This window comes from Amphibalanus amphitrite, unplaced genomic scaffold, assembly GCF_019059575.1.
Source record: "Amphibalanus amphitrite isolate SeventyFive unplaced genomic scaffold, NRLGWU_Aamphi_draft 000216F_arrow, whole genome shotgun sequence".
NCBI lineage: Eukaryota > Metazoa > Arthropoda > Thecostraca > Balanomorpha > Balanidae > Amphibalanus > Amphibalanus amphitrite.
In genome coordinates this window covers 162,595-185,386 of record NW_024881711.1, presented here as the reverse complement: position 1 = coordinate 185,386, position 22,792 = coordinate 162,595, and the positions used below count along the sequence as shown (strand labels likewise).

The 22,792-nt window shown below is 51.2% G+C and overlaps 1 protein-coding gene across 1 annotated transcript in view; it reads left to right on the top strand.

Annotated features, from left to right (window-relative positions):
* LOC122385366 (betaine--homocysteine S-methyltransferase 1-like) overlaps window positions 1-22,792 on the top strand; it is a 60,495-nt gene that overhangs the window by 24,091 nt on the left and 13,612 nt on the right. Inside the window, exons 2-5 of the mRNA XM_043373594.1 lie at window positions 9,951-10,083; window positions 10,996-11,131; window positions 13,992-14,154; window positions 21,485-21,644. Coding sequence (XP_043229529.1) covers window positions 9,951-10,083; window positions 10,996-11,131; window positions 13,992-14,154; window positions 21,485-21,644 — 592 coding nt within the window. The remainder of the gene's footprint in view (window positions 1-9,950; window positions 10,084-10,995; window positions 11,132-13,991; window positions 14,155-21,484; window positions 21,645-22,792) is intronic.

Here is a 22,792-nt window from a genome sequence, read left to right as displayed (position 1 = left end):
CAAATGGACCTCCCAAATCCAAAAATACAATCAGATTTCAAAAATTTAAATTTTGATTTTTCGAATTTCTGCCGCCGACTGTGACCTTGCCGACTTCCGGCGCTCCCAACGCGCCATTTTTAGAGCTAGGGAAACGAAATACATACCAAACGATAGAGAATTGATCAAGGAACACGATAGTGAAGGTTTCAAGTCGATATCTCCCACCGTTTTTCCGCAATCGCCGCGGAAAGTTGAAAAAGTCTATTTTTTCCGAAAATTTGACCTTTGACCGGTCAAAAGTAGGTCAAATGTTGACCTAGGACCAAAAAATATACCACCAATCGCGAGATCTCGTTGAGAGCAATCCGTTGGTTTTTTTCCGCTAAGCTCTACGACGCTCCGTTTTCAAACGCCAAGGGGGGGGGTCGCACCAACCCCCCCCCCCCTGCATGGGCGAAGGTGGCAGATCGCCGTTTACGGGCGAGGGTTAAAATGGGGTACCAGTCGCTGCGTCACGTAACGACGCAAGCGCTCGTTTTTTTCCGCGAGGCTCTAGCAGCTAGCACATTTATAGGAGCTAAACATGGGGTCGGAGAATCGCTCCCTTCTCACTCGCTATTTGGCCGGGATAGTGTTTGCAATTGTAGCGGGGTTTCGCGGCGTTGCGGGGCTAACCGGGCAGGCGGACCGATAGTGAGGTGAGAGAGCGTTGCGGGGCTAACCGGGCAATGTCTTTCGATATTGAGATAGAGAGCTCCGTCGGTGCGCTCCTAGAAGCCCTTCCTTTGGTTCAGCCCCTCGCGAACTCGTCCCGACTCGGTCTTTACATTCTCCGGGGCGATCAATCATCGGAAACACATAGGCCAGGGTTAGGGAATGGGAGATAATGATAAATGATAATCAATTACCCTCGATCATATTGGTATAGAAAATCAACTCTATTTAACAGAAAGTCCCACTCTCAAACAACAGCGCCCTTCCTAGCTGAGGGCTATCTCCCACCGGATATACACAACAATCATACTTCCACTCGTGCATCCCTTCTCACTTCTGTCATACGTCCAGTTATACCTCATAATTATCAGAGTTAGCCGTCTCCGATCCCTCCCTCTTTGCCTAACTTCCCCCGGTGGTGCTAAGGCGTGCGCAAGTCTTTATTGAGTCATTTGCCTTAAATTTCATTAAACGTTATCCCTTCATAACCACAATGCTCTGTACATCAGACAAACGCTTCATAATTCTCACGCTACACGAATAGAATATACGAACCACCACAGATTTCGGCACTCCGCCCTTGAATGACGCGACTTATAGCGGGTCCAAGACCATGCCGAACTACCTACACACAAATAATAAACACACACGCACGCAGGTTGTTGAGCGAACAATGGACTTACAGCATGGGCCGGTAAACCTTTGCAACAACGTACGCAGCCCTTGTCTTACTGCCACTCACGTGTGGACCTACCTTCTGCTGCCAGTGGTCAGTCAGCATCTCTAACACACTCCAGCCCACGGTTCCGGAGCTAGAGCTCGCAGGGCACTCAGTAGCCCGGGCTTTCCGCGGCGGACGTATCTAAAATTTGAAAGCCGGGTTGGGTAACTAAAGTCCGTCCGTGATACTAATGACCGCATCTCGCACCAGCCATAGTTCAGGGTTTCCGGGCCAACCCGGCGACCTAAAAAAAGGTTAGCTCTCGTCGGCTAACTACAAAGACGACACGCGTCTTCCACGCACGCAGGTCCACTCGGGGATATCCTGCACTCAACACACATCGTCGACTACCAGCACATAGGCGTCCAAAGCCCTATCTATCCGTGGCTGGTAGTTAAGCTGTCGTCACAGACCTATTCGAAAGGACCAGAGCATGGCCGGAGCTACTCGACTGACTGCGGGTGGCCAGCACCGTCTGACTGCGATCACCCGACTCGAATGCTCGGTATCTAATGTTCACCCCCGTCTTGCGGCATTATACGTTCCTTCGCGGGGCATTACTCTTCCGGCGGCATACGATTCCCTCGCTAAGACGCCCGGGGTCCTAACCACCTCCGAAACTATCTATGTCGCTCTTCAAATGACGTCCCGCGCCGACCACTTGAGGGACCGATAGCGGGCCTACCTATCTTTTTGAAACCGGGCTGGGTAACTAAGGTCCATCCGTGATACTGATGACCGCATCTCGCTCCAGTCATAGTTCAGGGCTTCCGGGCCAGCCCGGCAGCCTAAAATCTGCCCAGCCTCCGAGGCTGTTAATCCGAGACGGAACACCGTCATCTCGCGGCGGCCCACCCGCCGATACACATCCCAGGCGACGGCCCACGTGACCTTAATTATCACCCAGGCCTACCCTGGGCCGGAACAATCGGGCCACTGGTCCCGTGTCCCGCTAGCCAGAGGTTAGACAGACTACAGCCCGTCGTCCCCTCCGAGCCAGGACACGAGGCTGACCGGGTAACATTTCTTGAAACCCTCCTCGGCGGTCTGTGCCCGACTCGCCTTCATCCTCACGTTTAATTTCGCGACTTATTGCACGCATCCAGGGCTTACTCAATCGAGGCCTAATATCTAGTGGGGTCTGTCCGAGTTTAGCGTCATTCGGGAAACCCGATTTATCTATTTGTACAGTCCTCCTCCCTTTCACTCGCGTCTCATCTCCCTCCTAACCCGTAGCCGCGTCGGTGGACTTTCCACGCACAGGGGCGTGACGTGCATCATCTATCCCCCCTGAGTTCCTTATTCATCTTAGGTGTGGGCTGACTTTAGTGGGAATGATTTACTGAGACTCTAGCTGGAACTAACAACTCATCCTTTCTCGTTCTCGTCCTCCACCGTCACCCCTTTTTTCAAAGTTGAGCCACCGACAGTGCGGACCAGGCTGAGCGGAAATCCCTTAGTTGAGGCCGTTCTGGGTTGGAAAATGGGAACGTATGACCCGGCCAGTGCTGACCAGACGAGGATAAGCAGCTCCTGTGCGGGCGCTATTAGGCAGGAGGATGAACAGCTCCTGTGCGGGCGCTGCGTTGGTCTTAGGACAGGAGGATAAGCAGCACCTGTGCGGGCGCTGTTAGGCAGGAGAATGAACAGCTCCTGTGCGGGCGCTGTTAGGCAGGAGAATGAACAGCTCCTGTGCGGGCGCTGTTAGGCAGGAGAATGAACAGCTCCTGTGCGGGCGCTGTTAGGCAGGAGAATGAACAGCTCCTGTGCGGGCGCTGCGTTGGTCTTAGGACAGGAGGATAAGCAGCGCCTGTGCGGGCGCCACGTTTGTTAGGCAGGAGGATAAACAGCTCCTGTGCGGGCGCTGCGTTGGTCTTAGGACAGGAGGATAAGCAGCGCCTGTGCGGGCGCCACGTTTGTTAGGCAGGAGGATAAACAGCTCCTGTGCGGGCGCTGCGTTGGTCTTAGGACAGGAGGATAAGCAGCTCCTGTGCAGGCGCCACGTTTGTTAGGCAGGAGGATAAACAGCTCCTGTGCGGGCGCTGCGTTGGTCTTAGGAAAGGAGGATAAGCAGCGCCTGTGCGGGCGCCACGTTTGTTAGGCAGGAGGATAAACAGCTCCTGTGCGGGCGCTGCGTTGGTCTTATAACAGGAGGATAAGCAGCGCCTGTGCGGGCGCCACGTTTGTTAGGCAGGAGGATAAACAGCTCCTGTGCGGGCGCTGCGTTGGTCTTAGGACAGGAGGATAAGCAGCGCCTGTGCGGGCGCCACGTTTGTTAGGCAGGAGGGTAACCGGCCAGCACTGACCAGACGACAAAAAGGGGTGGAATCGGTTCAGATGTTTGAGGCCAGCCTGGCCACTCCCGTGGTCTCCGAAACGTGTATAGTTCTGGTCGTCCCGTACGCTGTACTACCAAACCACTGAGCCAATCACTGACGGCCGCGCCGGCCGGCTCCACCCACCTTGAGCGGGATCGGGCCCCACGGGCTCGATAAACTACCTGGGCCCTATCGGATTTGGATGTCCCTTGAGAACCAGGCAGACGAGAAGAAGAACTGTTCTGTTACCAAATACTATGGCGAATGGGATACCTCGAAACCACTTCCTCTCCCGCAACGACTTCCTCTCCGGCTGTGTAGATGGCATATGGTCTGTGACATTTTACTCTCCGGTCCTTTCCTTTCACCACTCCTTACACTCGTATTACAATATGTACAAGTCCCATTTATTGACATTTTCTGACACAATGCTTTAAAATCCTGTACATGTCAAACTTAAAAGAAACGTTCTGGGACCCGGCCGTCCAGCAACTGAGTCTCACACGCCGCACGGTGCGGTGCACAGCCGCCCGACCCTTTCCCGACTCCCCACGGAGCATAATCCCCTCCATCCGCCTTAATCACCACGGGGCGCCGGACGAGGGTCCATTCCACGTCGGCACGCGTCTCGCACCACGCCCATAGTTAAATAATTGACCGAAATCGGATTGTTAAATTAGGCTACCTAGACTGAAGGTTCTCAAAATAAATTGAACTACCTTAACTGAATGGCCTAATTTATTGCGCAATGACACCAAAAAAAAGGAAACATAATGTGGCTCACATAGCAGTAACGAAGGGGGGGGGGTGATTATTTGAAGGATTTAGGGACTAGGTGTGTGCCCGTGATCACCGTGACCTTACTTGAGATGGAGTCGCTGACATGATGGCCGTGTCCGTCCAGCGCCCGGCCAGGCGGCCGGAGCCGCCGCCGGCGCTGTGATGCCAGCCGCTGGTGTCTCGTGGGCTGTCCACGATGTCAGCTGTGAGCCGAGAGCGAAGAGCGGCGTCGAATGCGTCGTCCGAGGGAGTGCCAGAGAGGGAGCTTTCAGTTCCGTTTCATCAACTTATACTTCTGATGGCGTCATACTTCAGAGGGCCGGGCAGCATCACCTTATCCAATCTCCGTCCTCCATTCTCAGAAGCTGCACTCGGCTCCGCCCTCGAAAGTTCGTGATTTGCTGACAAAGTTCGGTTCCCCTCCGGCCATGGCAGTCGCACCCTTTCACGCAGCGATCGGGTGGAATTCGCCGCCGGCGCTCACGGCGCCTGAGGCGCCAGGTGGCGGGCCTGGCCCTCTGCTCCCCTTGTTTTGAAGTCAGGTCCGGCCAGATGTCCTATATTTTGTCGTTGGCGACCGAGTTCCATTTCATCCTGTTTTCGTACAAACCGGGTCGGTCTCTGCTCCCCTTTCTTGTTTTGGTTCAAATCAGGGCCGGTCTGCCCTCCCCTCTCCTTGTTCTCTGGCGGGGTGCCGAGCGTGGGACAGAGTCTTGTTTTCCAAAGGCTAAACTGATTAATGGCTCGAGGCTGGCAGAGTGGCGCGTTTCGGTATGCTATTTGTTGGCTTCAGATCCGGGTTCTCATGAAGTGGGGTGGTCATCTATAGAGGACCCCTGTTTGTCAGAGCCGACTGCGCCGTCTGTGTGGACGCCAGCTGGGACGGAGAGAGGGTATCACAGCCGATTTAGCCGGCTGACCGTGTCTGTGCGGCGCTCGTAGATGGTCGCGTTTCAGCTTGTGGCACAGCTTGCAGTTCAGCATGAAAGATGAAAAAAATGTAGCGCATCTGCGTTACACAATTATTGTTAAAATCTAGCATTTTAAGATTTCAAATGACCCATTTTCCCCGCCCAAGTCTTTCAATTCAAGGTCATAACACCAGGTCACGTCAAGTGACCTTACCTCAAGGAAAGTGCCTATGCTCATCATATCTAAATACACCGACTAACCGATCGCTTCAGAACTTTCAGCGATTTTAATGGGCAACAGTATATGTATTTGAAACGTTTACTTTGCAAGTTTGACATGTTGACAGAAAGGCCAGGTCAATTTTGAGATCGCTAAAGTCAATGGGAGAAAATTGAATTGAACTGCGCTTTTTTGGACAGAACGCATAATAAACACTCTGAAAACATGTGGTGCTGAGATACAATACTGAATGAGAAAATTGTTTGTTTTGTTGGGGGCCATCTTTTTCGGTCTGAAAAGGCCCTTGCAGAGCTATGACATAACTATGCTCTGGTGTAGTATGTAATTAGGTTGTGAGAGCCAGCGACAGTGATCTGCGGAAGCGAGACTGTTCCCGTGGGACGATTGCCCTGTCGGGACGGTCCAGCCGTCTCCCAAACGGTCACCCGAAGAGGATTATGTGTCCTGGAATGGATCCGACATCAACTACTAGTTGGCTGGTGGGGTGACCTCCAGTCCAGAGAGGGAAGCATGAAGACTAGGGGCGATGCGGATTGGTTTTTCCTGAGGATAGCGAGGACGGAAGGAATCTAGCACCCTTGAACCTTCCTTATACTGAATGTATCTCAAGCTGTTAAATCTCCTAAGCGTTTTTTTCTCGACATCGTCAAGGTGTCATTAACAAAAATATGAAATCCGGGAGGATAAATTAAATATAGAAATTGTGGGCAGGGGTGGAGAAATATGCCGAATTGGGTTGCACGGGCGCAGCAAATCCGCCGCCGCCTTAGCGGTGACCTTGACCTCCACCGCACGGTGCGGCTCCAAAGCCAAGCCGGCGCAGCCGGCATGGAATTGGAAAGGCTCGTGCTACCCCAACTCGGCACAATTGTCCGCCCCTGCCAACAGAACAGTATCAGTTGCGTTCAACATACTCGTAAGCATGTTCACGCATCCAGCTTACATATGAGCCATGTAATAATTATTTTTGATAGACATGTTTAAGTTATGAAATCATCTGAAGTGTTTGTAAAGTTCCACGATACGGATATAATATCCTGTTATGCATTTTGACCATTTCTGGTCAGGTCATGTCTTTGAACATAGGCCAAATTTTTCAAATGACCTTTAAAGATCAACTTTTGATTCATTCGAAGCGTTTTCATAAGAGGAACACGAGGCTGGTAAAATTAATTTCATGCAAGTTTTAACCCTCGCCCGTATAGGGGAGGGGGGTCGAACGGACCCGCCTCGGTTTTTCGCGAATAACTCGCGTAAAAAGCGGCCGATCGCGACGAAACTTTTAGTACCCTCGCGTTAATCAATTTTACACCTACCCTGAAATTTTCATGACCCTGACCCTAATGACCTTTGACCTGTAACCTACTTTTCGAGACCATGTTTGGCCGGAATCGCGATTCGGCATATGTCGGCTCGCATTAGCCGTGCGTTTGCAGTCTTTTCGTGGTTTTAAGCGTTCAAACATGGGATATGATGTTGCTCCCATGCATTAGGGTGGGTGTCAAGGTCACCGGAAGGTCAGGTCAGGTCATTGACCTTTGATGACCTCGGCTCACTTTTTCGAGTTTTACATGTTTCTAGGCCAGTTTTTGGAGCTGAATTCGAATTTAGCAACCATATGAACATTTACGAAGTAGTTTTAGCACCTTCGTAGCATGTTACGAAGCTGTCAGAGGCGGTTGCCACCTACTACGGATACCCTTACTGGTTGACCTGACCTGACCTGACCCGACCTGGCCTAAATGCATGAAGGCATCATCTGTGATCAAAACTAACATGATATTTGTGATCAGCACCCCGAAAAACCCCATAGCAGCCACGCTTTACGACTTTCTAACAGGTCCCGATTTTCCCAACTTTTGGGTCATTGACCTGACCTGGAAGGTCAACCGATGACCTAGGACCTTAAAATTGGGTATCATCGGCTTCCTCTCGTCACGGGCAACACGCTCGTTTTTTCCGCGAAGCTCTAGCTTGATCAGGGGCGAAACGGCAAGGGGGGGGGGGTCCAACGGACCCCCCTTATACGTTCGCGGCTGGAAAAACACCAATACGGGCGAGGGTTAAGCTAAAAACTTTTTAGTGTTTGTGGAAAAGCAATTGGTTTTCTCATAATACCTACCGATGGTGGCAACTGGCAGTTGTTGTTATTTACATGCTAAGCCGTTGACCTTAATTAAATCTGACAATATTATTCAGACATAGCGGTAAACGAGCTGATTGTTGTGTTAGGTTAGGCTCTTTCGGTCGATTTCAGAGTGGGAAGGATGATAGGAATTAGGGGGAGACAGGGGGCCTGGGCGGGAGTCCTGGACCTCATGCTCCGCTGGGGCCGAGCCCATCACGTGGGTTGGATTGCCCTGACGCATGGATAGCCCTGGGCGGTGTTTCACGGCCCCGTGCTGCAGCACGCTGCGCTGCGCTGCTGCATTGTTGCGGCGGTTGATATGAATTCGGCTCCACGCTAGCGTTGCGAGCTTCCGAGTCTGTTGATGTTTCCATGGAAATAGGAAAACCAATGCACCGGTGCGCGCAACGCACCCTGTCTAAGCAAAATTTTACCATCGATGACCTCTAGTGACATGACCTCTGGCTATGACCCGATCCAAAATTGGCTGAAGTATTTTTCTTCTTCTTTTTGCTACTTTTGACGCTACTTCGAATACCACTTAAATGCCCAAAGCTGAGTTAAAAGAATGATGCTCAATCCCCATTTCCCCTCCAACAGGGCGTGAGAGTCTAGGCATTCCTGTGGGGCACGGGCTAACAATGACTATCTCATAATCATTGTGGCCATGAACATCTACTGCCATTCTTTAACACCGGTTTCGCTGCGCTGAGCGGTGGCCGTCCCGTTTGTTGGATTCTACAGCTGGCTGGCGGAAAGCGTTACCGGCCGCCCGTCCACCGCCCGCGGGCCGGACCGAGCGGTCCCGCTGACCCTACCTGACCCTGAGCCCGGCGCGATATGGAACAGGCAGACGGGGGTTCGGCTCAGCGAATGCAGCGCCCACTGGTGCTGGGGACTTTTTTAATAGACCTACTGTACATTAGGGAAGAGTGGGGCACATTCGTGCAAAAAAATAGATAGCTCCATATATCTGTTCTTTGGTTGGTGCAATGACAAAATTGTTGATTGTAGTATGGAAAGGAACTATTGCAGATATGTTTCCTTTTTAAAGGTTACCTCTAAAATTATCGCTTCTACTCGTATTAGAGAAAATGACTTTTAATAACTCTGAACGTTTGCACGAACCTGCCCCAGGCATGGGGCACATTCGTGCAAGGGTGGGGCACTTTCGTGCACCCTGCGAAATTCGAGGAATTACGGGGCATTACCAGAAATGTACCAAAAGAAATTGGCCTGGGGGGCATTTCACTTGATTCCTTTCGACAAGAATGCATTGCACAACAAATATAGAAAGAATGGACTGGCCAACAAGAATGTGCCAACTGCCGACCATCGGCCCGCCTCCGTGACCTCGCCAAGGTCGCGTGAATTACTTGTCACGACGTCGCAAGCAGCCGAGACTAAGTCAGGCGAGCGTCATAAGTGAAACCTACTACAGATTAAGTCATAAAGCGCAAAAACAAAAAATATGCACGAATGCGTGCACACAACCTGCCCCCCACGTTATTTGTAATCTATTTCAAAATTTATTGTTGAAAAAATGACACTTTTTCAACAAACAGGCTTGCAGCAGTTCCGTGAATAGAGTGAGCTTCATCGCCCCCAATTTTGAAAAGTTGAACCACATTTCCGAGTCAGGATCACGAAAATGGATGTTTGGAGAAAAGTTTGGAAAGCGCACGAATATTAGGCGAAGCCGGGGTAACCCCGGGCGCGGGGGAAGCCCGGCTACCCCGTTTCCGCCTACCCCGTGGCAGCTGAGGTAACTCCAGCGTAAAAGTTAACGCTAACAAAAAGTGTGACGGTGACGATGAGTGTGACGGTGACGGTGGGTGACGGTAACGGTGAGTGTGACGGTGACGGTGAGTGAGTGTGACGGTGAGTGTGACGGCGACGATGAGTGTGACGGTGACGGTGACGGTGACGGTGGGTGTGACGGTACGAGTGTGACGGTGAGTGTGACGATGAGTGTGACGGTGAGTGTGACGGTGAGTGTGACGGTGACGGTGTGACGGTGAGTGTGGCGGTGGGTGACGGTGAGTGTGACGATGAGTGTGACGGTGACGGTGACGGTGAGTGTGAGTGTGACGGTGAAACGGTGACGGTGACGGTGAGTGCGACGGTGAGTGTGACGGTGAGGCGGTGTCGCCAGGGCCTGCTGGAGCGTCTACGGGACGGCGATACTATTATCGGCGATGGCGGCATGATCTGCGAGATGGAGAAGCGCTGCTACGTGCAGACGGGCTTCTGGACGCCGGAGGTGTGCGTCACCCACCCTCAGGCAGGTGAGAGAGCTGCACCTGCCCCCCCCCCCCGACCAGGTCACAGCCCGGAGGTGTGCGTCACCCACCCTCAGGCAGGTGAGAGAGCTGCACGTGCCTCCCGACCAGGTCACAGCCCGGAGGTGTGCGTCACCCACCCTCAGGCAGGTGAGAGAGCTGCACCGGCCCCCCGACCAGGTCACAGCCCGGAGGTTTGCGTCACCCACCCTCAGGCAGGTGAGAGAGCTGCACCGGCCCCCCGACCAGGTCACAGCCCGGAGGTGTGCGTCACCCACCCTCAGGCAGGTGAGAGAGCTGCACCGGCCCCCCGACCAGGTCACAGCCCGGAGGTGTGCGTCACCCACCCTCAGGCAGGTGAGAGAGCTGCACCGGCCCCCCGACCAGGTCACAGCCCGGAGGTGTGCGTCACCCACCCTCAGGCAGGTGAGAGAGCTGCACCGGCCCCCCGACCAGGTCACAGCCCGGAGGTGTGCGTCACCCACCCTCAGGCAGGTGAGAGAGCTGCACCGGCCCCCCGACCAGGTCACAGCCCGGAGGTGTGCGTCACCCACCCTCAGGCAGGTGAGAGAAGCTGCACCGGCCCCCCGACCGGACCGGCCAGCTCACAGGGGTCAGGGAGGGACGGCCGGGGTCAGAGGGGGATATGATTACACCTATCTATAGATGTGCTTTTATAACTCAGTGACGGTACGGTACTCGGCACCCCGTGTTTCAGTGACGGTACGGTACTCGGTACCCGTGTTTCAGTGACGGTACGCGGTACTCGGCACCCCGTGTTTCAGTGACGGTACGGTACGGTACTCGGTACCCGTGTTTCAGTGACGGTACGGTACTCGGTACCCGTGTTTCGGTGACGGTACGGTACTCGGTACCCGTGTTTCAGTGACGGTACGGTACTCGGTACCCGTGTTTCAGTGACAGAGCTGCACCGCGAGTATGCGCGGGCCGGCGCCGATGTCCTTCAGGCGCTCAACTTTTTCGCGAACGAGTCGCTGATGCAGGAGCTGGGCATCAAGCAGTCGGTCGAGGAGGTGAACAGAGCTGCCTGCCGGTGAGTTTTCCAACTACAACTACTAGTCCGCGCCGAGCCGGCGCCGAGGCGCCACCCTGCCGGGCCGGGGAGGCGGTGTTTGAGCACCCCCTTCCCCGTCTAACTCGGCTCCTGGGCCACGTAACGACACGGGGTTAACACTCAACAGCGTTCGAAATAACGTCAAATATTATGACGAAAGTATGCCAGACAATTTCTTGGTCAGCTCGGATGTCAATTCACTCGAGTTCATCGGGGGCGTTACACGACAAATCGACAAGTGCCCTGGGCCCAGTTCATATATAGAGCCCCTTTGCTGCTAAGTGACACTTATCCTATTAATGCCGGAATTTTTATTTTTTGATTCTAAAGTTGTCCGTAACAAATGTTAGCCACATGGCTCCCAGTAAGAACACTGTGCATTGTGTGCATTGCAACTCTGACAGGACTCCCCAGGCTGTGCCTGTACCCTCTGACGGGTCTCCCCAGGCTGTGTCTGTACCCTCTGACGGGTCGGGTGGTCCCAGGCTGTGCCTGTACCCTCTGACGGGACTCCCCAGGCTGTGTCTGTACCCTCTGACGGGTCGGGTGGTCCCCAGGCTGTGTCTGTACCCTCTGACGGGTCGGGTCTCCCCAGGCTGTGTCTGTACCCTCTGACGGGTCTCCCCAGGCTGTGTCTGTACCCTCTGACGGGTCGGGTGGTCCCAGGCTGTGCCTGTACCCTCTGACGGGACTCCCCAGGCTGTGTCTGTACCCTCTGACGGGTCGGGTGGTCCCCAGGCTGTGTCTGTACCCTCTGACGGGTCGGGTGGTCCCAGGCTGTGTCTGTACCCTCTGACGGGTCTCCCCAGGCTGTGTCTGTACCCTCTGACGGGTCGGGTGGTCCCAGGCTGTGTCTGTTCCCTCTGACGGGTCTCCCCAGGCTGTGTCTGTACCCTCTGACGGGTCTCCCCAGGCTGTGTCTGTACCCTCTGACGGGTCTCCCCAGGCTGTGTCTGTACCCTCTGACGGGTCGGGTGGCCCCAGGCTGTGTCTGTACCCTCTGACGGGTCGGGTGGTCCCAGGCTGTGTCTGTACCCTCTGACGGGTCTCCCTGCAGGCTGTGTCTGTACCCTCTGACGGGACTCCCCAGGCTGTGTCTGTACCCTCTGACGGGTCGGGTGGCCCCAGGCTGTGTCTGTACCCTCTGACGGGACTCCCCAGGCTGTGTCTGTACCCTCTGACGGGTCGGGTGGCCCCAGGCTGTGTCTGTACCCTCTGACGGGTCGGGTGGTCCCAGGCTGTGTCTGTACCCTCTGACGGGTCGGGTGGTCCCAGGCTGTGTCTGTACCCTCTGACGGGTCTCCCCAGGCTGTGTCTGTACCCTCTGACGGGTCGGGTGGTCCCAGGCTGTGTCTGTACCCTCTGACGGGTCTCTCGCCAGGCTGTGTCTGTCTGTACCCTCTGACCGGTCGGGTGGTCCCAGGCTGTGTCTGTACCCTCTGACGGGTCTCCCCAGGCTGTGTCTGTACCCTCTGATGGGTCGGGTGGTCCCTGGCTGTGTGTGTACCCTCTGACGGGTCGGGTGGTCCCAGGCTGTGTCTGTACCCTCTGACGGGTCTCCCCAGGCTGTGTCTGTACCCTCTGACGGGTCGGGTGGTCCCAGGCTGTGTCTGCACCCTCTGACGGGTCTCCCCAGGCTGTGTCTGTACCCTCTGACGGGTCTCCCCAGGCTGTGTCTGTACCTTCTGACAGGTCTCCCCAGGCTGTGTCTGTACCCTCTGACGGGTCTCACCAGGCTGTGTCTGTACCCTCTGACGGGTCGGGTGGTCCCTGGCTGTGTGTGTACCCTCTGACGGGTCTCCCCAGGCTGTGTCTGTACCCTCTGACGGGTCTCCCCAGGCTGTGTCTGTACCCTCTGACGGGTCGGGTGGTCCCTGGCTGTGTGTGTACCCTCTGACGGGTCTCCCCAGGCTGTGTCTGTACCCTCTGACGGGTCGGGTGGTCCCTGGCTGTGTGTGTACCCTCTGACGGGTCGGGTGGTCCCAGGCTGTGTCTGTACCCTCTGACGGGTCTCCCCAGGCTGTGTCTGTACCCTCTGACGGGTCTCCCCAGGCTGTGTCTGTACCTTCTGACAGGTCTCCCCAGGCTGTGTCTGTACCCTCTGACGGGTCTCACCAGGCTGTGTCTGTACCCTCTGACGGGTCGGGTGGTCCCTGGCTGTGTGTGTACCCTCTGACGGGTCTCCCCAGGCTGTGTCTGTACCCTCTGACGGGTCGGGTGGTCCCAGGCTGTGTCTGTACCCTCTGACGGGTCTCGCCAGGCTGTGTCTGTACCCTCTGACGGGTCGGGTGGTCCCTGGCTGTGTGTGTACCCTCTGACGGGTCTCCCCAGGCTGTGTCTGTACCCTCTGACGGGTCGGGTGGTCCCCAGGCTGTGTCTGTACCCTCTGACGGGTCTCCCCAGGCTGTGTCTGTACCCTCTGACGGGTCTCGCCAGGCTGTGTCTGTACCCTCTGACGGGTCGGGTGGTCCCTGGCTGTGTGTGTACCCTCTGACGGGTCGGGTGGTCCCAGGCTGTGTCTGTACCCTCTGACGGGTCGGGTGGTCCCAGGCTGTGTCTGTACCCTCTGACGGGTCTCCCCAGGCTGTGTCTGTACCCTCTGACGGGTCTCGCCAGGCTGTGTCTGTACCCTCTGACGGGTCGGGTGGTCCCTGGCTGTGTGTGTACCCTCTGACGGGTCGGGTGGTCCCAGGCTGTGTCTGTACCCTCTGACGGGTCTCCCCAGGCTGTGTCTGTACCCTCTGATGGGTCGGGTGGTCCCAGGCTGTGTCTGTACCCTCTGACGAGTCGGGTGGTCCCAGGCTGTGTCTGTACCCTCTGACGGGTCGGGTGGTCCCAGGCTGTGTCGGGAGGTGGCCGAGGAGAAGGGACTCCTGTTCACCGCCTCGCTGACGGCCACACCCGTGTTTGAGAAGGGAGGCTCCCGGCAGGAGGTGGTCGACTCTTACCGGCAGCAGCTGAAGCCGATCGTCGAGGAGCGCGTCGACTTCATCATGTGCGAGGTAACAGTGCGCAAAACCTGCAGCTCATCTCTTTTTATGATATTTGAGGAACACATTGATTTTTTAAGAGGTTTAAAACACGCCAGCATTACAAACAATACAGATAAATGCAGTTTAATACATTCAGACCTTGAGTTTCTTTATTTACGGAATTAGATAGGGGGGCGAAAACGCCCCCGCCCTCTACCCATCCATCGCCCCGGGCTGCGATGCTTGGGATTACCTGCGGGCCCGGTCGGGATAAGGACTGAAATCGTTGTCAAAGGATCTGAACACCTGCATTTTTAGTTGGGTAAGTTGGGGGTTGTATTGCCTCCCGCGCCCCACGGGGGGGCTATTTATAGCCCCCCCCCCCTCCCGTTTTTCTGCAATAACTTCCCAACAGCTTGACGTATCGACGCCAAACTTTCAGTACCTTCGGCTGCATCAATTTGACACCTTGTGATAAAATATGAACTTCGTAGCTACCATAGGTCGGCCGGAAATGACGTCAGAGTGACGTCATGTTCGGCCGATTTTGAAGCAAAACATTGAATCATGGCAATCGCTCCCAAGAGCTCAGTTTTTAAGCTAGATCCAATTTCTTTGCATGAGAGGACTCAAAATAGACTGGCGCTATCAAACTGCTATCTCAGATTTTCGAAAGTTTGAAAATTTCGAAAATTTAATATAATTAAATTCAAAATGTATATTTTTACATTTTTTCAAAAAGTTTTTGACTAATCGAAAAAAAAACGGAATATATGTGATAGAACGCTTTATCATGAACAACTCTAGCAAGTTTTAACTAAATATCTTCAAAAATGGCCAAGTTATACGCATTATTGCAAAAAATCACAATTATTAATTTTTCAAATCAATTTTTCAGCACGTATTTGTCATCGTACGCCAATATAAATAGCACCATCGTGATCCTGAGCTCAAACTACATCCAATAGGTACCTTTTTTGTTGAAAAATTTTAACTTCAAAATTTGACCTTTTTTGACCTGAAAGTGACCTGACCTAAGCTAAATTCGACTCAAAATGACCTCGAATGACAAAAACGACATCAAATTCGAAATATTTGGCCTAAATGGACCATAAAACATGTGTCACGTGACCGACGCATGATATAATATTTTCGTGACCTGTGATGACCTGACCTTGACCTGAAAATCAAAGTACAAGTTTGGTACCCTCAGGGTATCTAGAGCATCTGTTCACGAGTGTGTGAACCAAAAATGAGCCTGGTCTGACTTGTAAGACGGCGACCAGAGCCCAAAACGTGAACAAGTCAAAATGCTAATAATTTTTACCTTGACCTGATCTGTGACGTCATCGGTGACCTCGAGGTCAATGAAATTAGGTTTCGCTCGACAATTTTTCCGGGGCTATCAGACGCCGTTTGAATTTTGACGATCGGCCCAGTAGTTTCGGAGTTAGGAAGGGGGCTATGAATAGCCCCCCCCCCCCCCCCCAGTAGGGCGTGTTATACGCAGACCCCAGTGGGGCGCGGGTTAACCCGCGCCCCGTAGGGTTATCGGCGGACCCTACCACCCGTAGGGGGGAGCGTTTCAGCCCCCCCCCCTAAGATCTCGGAAATTAACCGGCTGATTTTGAAAATTCAAACGGCGTTCGATAGCCCCACCGGAGAACTACCTTGTGACCAAATGTCATTGACCTCGGTCCAACGGATGACGTCACAGATCAGGTCAAAGGTAGGATTTTCACCGCTCACAGGCATTTCAAGAAATGCGTTGTGAAATCGAGTAAATTATTAAGTTATTGAAAATCATCGATTGTAAATTGTTCGTCAAACACATACTTTGCTATCTGAGGTTACTGCTACCAGGTCAGGTCACAGAGGTCAGGTCACTGGGGGTCACAATATGAAAGTGTGGTGTGATACATGTTTTATGGTCCATTTTACATGACAAATGCGATTATATGGGTCAGGCAGCCTTTGGGGCCAGTTTAGGGTACGTTCTGGTGAAGTTCAGGTCAACGTGAGGTCAAATTAGGTCAAATTTTAAAGTTGATATTTTTGCATAAAACAGGTATTTTTGGAGGTCGAAAATGGCAGAACATGACGTTACGGGGTAGAAGGGATGGGGCTACCCAGCAAAAAAGACCGCAGGCCAATCGGTCCAGCGGTTGCTGAGATATAAGCCTCTCAAAAGCGTTACAGGCAGGGCCGGGCCGGGCCGGGCCGGGCCGCTCATACTGAGATTTTCCCGTTATATTGAAAAGACTCACTTTGCTCGCTGCGCTCGCTCGCTCGTAACAACACTATTCTATACGATTATTTACTTTACGAACGTAACGTTACGATCTTTTGTCGAACGATCTTTTGCAACATACGATCTTTATCTTACGATCATTTTCCTACGATCTTTTTTGTACGATCCATTGCTTTACCATCTTTTGCTTACGATCCTTGGTCGTACGATCTTTTGCGACATACGATATTTATCTTACGATCATTTTCCTACGATCTTTTTCATACGATCAATTGCTTTACGATCTTTTGCTTACGATCTTTTTGTCGTACGATCTTTTACAACATACGATCTTTATCTTACGATCATTTTCGTACGACCTTTTGCATACTATCAATTGCTTTACGATCTTTTGCTTACGATCTTTTTACCGTACGATCTTTTACAACATACGATCTTTATCTTACGATCATTTTCGTACGATCTTTACGATACGATCTTTTGTCTTACGATCTTTTGTCACGTAATCAAATGAACTGAACGGGGCCATAGTTTGTCTGAGAGGGCCCTGCGTCGGTCCGACAGGGCCCTCTGCAAGTGCAAGGGGGACCTTTGTCAGTCTGAGTGGCCCTTAGACGGCTTACATGATCCTCAGACAGCTTACGAGGCTCTCATGGGCTGTAGGGACCTTTGACGGTCTGAAGGGCTCTCATCCGACCTACCGCCTTCAGAGGCGGTTGAGCGACTCTATGAAGCTATTCGTGGGCTTATCTAGCAAGTAGCAGGGGCCCATAGACTGTTTGTCCCCTGGCAGTTCTAGTTCTAACATTTTTCCCATTTTTAAATAAATATTTTCTATTAATTTGGGCCCCTCCAAAAAGTAGCGGATGAAATCTGATGAGTGTTTGAATTTAGAGGGGGTCTACCTTGGGTCCCTGTAAGTCCCCCCCCGCCCTGGAGGAAAGCCTGGCTACGCCTCTGCTCCTATCTGCGAAACTACTAGGCCGATTGTTAAAATTTGAATGGCGGCTGATAGCTTGGAGAAAATGTCGAGCGAAACCTAATTTTATTGACCTTGAGGTTACCGATGACGTCACAGGTCAGGTCAAAGTAAGTAAAAATTATCAACATTTTGGCTTATTCACAATTTAGGCTCTGGCCGCCGGATAACACGTCGGCTCGGATGAGGCTCATTCTTTTTGTTTACGCACTCGTTGATATATGCCGTAGATACCCTGAGGGTGACAAACTTGTACTTTGAAATTTTTAGGTCAAGGCAAGGTCATGTTAGGTCACAAAAAATTATATCATGCATCGGTCACGTCACACATGTTTTATGTTCTATTTTACTCCGAAAGTTAGAAAAACAGTGTCGTCTGTATCATTTGAGGTCACTTTCAGCTAAATTTAGGTGAGGTCAGGTCACTTTCTCGTTAAAAAGGTCAAACTTTAACAATTTAATTGTACAACTAAAAAGCTATCAATCAGATGCAGTTTGTGCTCCGGAATACGATGGTGCTATTTATGTTGCTGTATATAGGATGTCAAAAAACGCACTAGGAAATTTATTTGAAAAATGTATAATTGGGAAATTTTGACACTTATGTATGACTTGGCCATTTTTTAAATATATTTAGCCAAAGCTTTCAAGAGTAGGTCATCGTTGGGTGTTCTGTTACATAAATTCCGTTTTTCGAAAAGTCATTCTTTAACCCTCGCCGGCCGAGGGGGGGGGGGCGGATGCCGCCCCCCCCATAGGGTTTTTTCGCGATAGCTCCGAACACGCTGGCGATAGAGAGCTGAAACTTGGCATACCTGACCTTTGATCCAAGCCGCATCTTTTGACACCAACCGCATTTTTGGGTCAGGTCAGGTCACTGACCTATGACGTCATAAGTGAACCTCTGCACGGTCTTCAGATGTCGCAACTTCGCAACGCCCTCACTGCCAGAGGAGATGTCACAGGGAAATGAAACTTGCAGGATCTAGTATCCATTATGAGTCCCACAACTTGTATATCTCGGATTTTTCCTAAAGGTCATATGAGGTCAGGTCATTTTCGTGACCTCACCATTATAAGTCAATGGGGAAAAATTCAAATTGCTATTCTGGCGCCGGGAACGATCTCCAACTATCTCAAGCTCACAGAATCGTGATTTGATGCACTCCTTGCAAGGTTAGATGCGTCACTTTTACAATGTTGACCTTGCGTGACGTCATTTATGACGTCATCAAGGTCATATTAGTTTTTCGTCAATAACTCTTGATCAAATTGAGCTAGCGAGTTGGTAAAGCCACCAATGGACTCAGGAAGACCTGCCGAATCGAATGATATGCGACATGACCTCTTTCGACCAACTTCGTGACCTGGGGGTGCTGACCTGACCTTGACCTGAGGTCAACACCCCAAGTTGACCTGACCCGGACAAAAAGTATATCATTCGACGCGCCTGAGCAAGACGAACACGATGCTGCCAAAATCGGCGCTCTGCGGCCATTTTTTGCGAAGTTATTCGCCAAAAACTGAACCGTACCTTAGGGCACTTGACCTGACCTCAGAGGTCACCGGTTGACCTAGGACCTTAAAATCGGGTACCAATCTCTGCGTCTCGTAACGGCGCACACGCTCGTTTTTTCCGCGACGCGCTAGCTCCACCAGCGAAACGGCGAGGGGGGGGGTCGTACCCGCCCCCCCCCCCTCGGCCGGCGCGTATGTAGAAAACCAATAGGTCCGGCGAGGGCTAAAGGTAGTATGCCACCTTCCAATGATTTCCCATTTTATTTTTCCTAGGATAAGAAGCTTCTGTTTTTTACCTAATATCGCAAAAAATCAAAAATGGGCCTGGAATAGTGCCTTTTTTGCCTAAAAGTTTATCGGTTTTTCGATACCTATAAATAACAACTGTTGTGGGCTGACCTGCAAACAGGCGTCGGCAACAATCGCGAATGCGGCGCACATGTGACAATAAGCAAAGGTCATTATAGAGTTACGACGTACGGGAATGAGTTATCAGCTGTCTAATCGTAGACAACACAATGTCGAACTTAAACTGTAAGCCTATATTGGTATTGTTTCTTAACTTTGGCTGTCAAACATTAATTTATGGTTTGAAATATGATTTTATGTAAAATAATTGATATGAAACAGCCGTCTCTCAAGTTATGACCCCATTTCACCACACGCAAGTGGCAGAAATGACAATGATCAGCTGACGCATTTTTCTTGGCCGAAGCCAGAGCGCGCGGCCCGACGCACCACGCGTATTTGGAAATTCCGACCTCGACGAGCATCAGAAGCCACCTAACAGGCGTGTTCGAAACCGCAGGAGATGATGATGAACGGGTTTATCGAAACTTGATTGGATAGTGGTGTGAAATGTGGTTGGGGTACGACCGACAACCCGTCGGGGCGAATTTCGCAGTGGGGTACTCAAAATTTGAAGAATTTAAGACGTTTCCATGAGTTTTGAAGGCATGGATAAGGTCTAAAAATCCGGTTCTCCTTATCCGGGTCCATAACTCCATATGGTCCAAGAAAGCTGGCACACTACCTTAAAGAAAGAAAAAGAAAAATAAAGATTTTTTTTTGAATTGTAGGTATATGAATATTTTTCGAAATTCTCAAAATTGAGAAAATTCGAGATGAGATGTTGATAGCCGCATTTAATTAAAGCCCACTCATGCAAAGAAATTAGACTTAGCTCAAAAACAGCTCTTGAGAGCGATTGCCGTAGTTCAATATTTTGCATAAAAATCGGTCGACCTCCCGTCACTCTGCCGTCATTTTTGGCCGGACTATGGTAGCTAAAGAGTTTAAATTTGAACACAAGGTGTCAAATTGATGTCTCTGCATGCGCTGAAAGTTTCGTGTTGATTCGTCAAGCGGTCTAGATTTTAGAAGATATTACCAAAAAACGGAAAACGGAGGGGGCTCAGTAGAGCCCCCCCCCCCCCAGTCATGCGCGGGTCAATCCCACTCCCAGCGTATGAGAGTGGCATGTGTTTTCTGTAATGATGAAACCTCAATCCTAATTAACTAGGAGGGTAGGTACTGTGATATCTCCTTTCACGGAAATAAGCCGTTGATTATTTTTTCTTTTGTTTGACGGTTGAAAAAGAAGCGACATAAAACCGGTGATTTGTCTGGATTTAAGGGATTCGACATAGGGTCAGACCAGGGTTGTGCTCGACTCAAAAAAATTTGCCGACTCGACTCATCATTCAACTTCAGAATGTCCTGACTCAACTCTGACTCAAACAAGGAGCTGATTTTTTCCCTTGACTCGACTCATGACTCAAGCGGTTCAATGAAAATATTAGTTGACTCAAACTTCACTCAAATTTTTTTGTTGAGTCAAGTGTGTTGACTCAAAATTGACTCAGATAAAAAAGTTGTTGAGCGGGGGGGGGGGTGAAAAAAATCCGGCAGCAGGGCCAGGCCTAAGTTGTTAAGCGGGGGGAGAATGAAAAACTTATACTATATATTGTTTCTAGAAAGTTGAGTCAGCTGACTCATGTTCCCAAATGTTTTTGACTCAACTCAATGTCAAAAGTTATTTTACTGACTCAACTCTGACTCAACTCAACACCTTAATATTTTTGTCCGACTCAACTCTGACTCAACTCAACAGCTCAACATTTTATCCGACTCGACTCAAATCTGACTCATTTGAGTCAGAGTTGAGTCAAATTTCTGACTCGACTCGTGAGTCAAGCACAACCCTGGGTCAGACCTAGGATGCTGGAAGTTCCGGGGTACCTCCTAAATGTCAAATAACTCCGTCCCCCCCCCCGACAGGAGATAGTTCCTGCGCCACTAGAGCCACGTCCTTTCTATGCAGTTCGGCTATGATGAATAAATCAGTATTGCTTGTGGTAATAAGCATGGGCTACACGTGTCGCCCAGCCGATGGTTGTTGCCCTGCGCGGTCAGCTCCACTGACCCGGCCGCCGGCGCCCCGCCACTGAACAGTGAGCGGTCAGCGCCACTGACCCGGCGGCCGGCGCCCCGCCACTGAACAGTGAGCGGTCAGCGCCACTGACCCGGCGCCCTGCCACTGACCCGGCGGCCGGCGCTCCGCCACTGAACAGTGAGCGGTCAGCGCCACTGACCCGGCGCCCTGCCCGCAGTGGCTGTTCGACATTCGCGAGATGGAGCTGGCGATCGGAGCGGCCCGCGAGACCGGCCTGCCGGTGGTCGCCTGTATGACCATCGGTCCGCTCGGAGACCGGTGCGGCGTGTCGCCCGAGCAGTGCGCCCTGCGCATGGCGCGCGCAGGAGCCGACGTCGGTAAGGCCGCCATCACCGGTCGGGACCAGACACTTTAAGGGACAGTATCATCGACAAATGTCATTGTATGGAGCTGCAATTTTTTACTAGCATTTCTCCTTTTTTAATAAGAAAAACACAGTTTGAGGACCGAACTCGGTTAAAAAGTATTGCGAACCACAATTCATTATCATAATTCATTTTCATGACCGAACCACCACTATAAAAGCACGGCACGGCCGCCAGTTTGGAAGCCTGCGAAATTACTACGGAACTGGCGCAGATAAAACATTATTGATGCTATGCTTAGGTATGCGGTCGTTCTTCTGATTGAGTTGTCGTCAGCGAGAGGCAGCCTTAGGTATTTCCTATGAAAATATCACGTGGCAATTGGAGGGAGTGACAATTGGAGGTAACAATTGACAATTGCAGAAAACAGCACGTGACAATAACGTGACAAACGTCATACATTGGAGGGAGATTGTGATTCAAGTTGGAGGAATTAGGATAAATGATAACAATAACAAGTCAAATTGAGTTTTATTCCCGATCGATGGCAACACAAGTCAAATTCCTAAAACCAGACGTTTCGGCCACAGGGTGCCTTCGTCAGTGGACACTAGTGATTAAATTAAAAACACATAGTATCAAAAACAATCGGTGTACTATGTGTTTTTAATTTAATCACTAGTGTCCACTGACGAAGGCACCCTGTGGCCGAAACGTCTGGTTTTAGGAATTTGACTTGTGTTGCCATCGATCGTGAATAAAACTCAATCATGTCTGATTATTTACACAAGTCACAAGTCAAATGTATGTTTAGACACACAAAGATTTCGGTATGAAAATACCTTGATCACTGTGTTAAACAGAAATGAGGACAGAAATGATCACCGGCAGCTTGTACACAAATATAAAATCAAGTATAAAATAGCACTCGAAAAATAGATCACAATCACGAGCTTATCTATCGGGAGGAATTCCTTTGTTGAGCTTCTAGAATCCTAAGGGAAAGCGGGAACTGCCTATGACTATTAAATAAAGGTAGTGGTACCGGTGATGATAAAGTGCGAAAAACATTTTGACTTTATAGAATTTGATGAAATGACCTGGGAAAAACATTTTATTACTGGCGGTCAATTCAAAACGTCGCAAACATTTAAACAGTG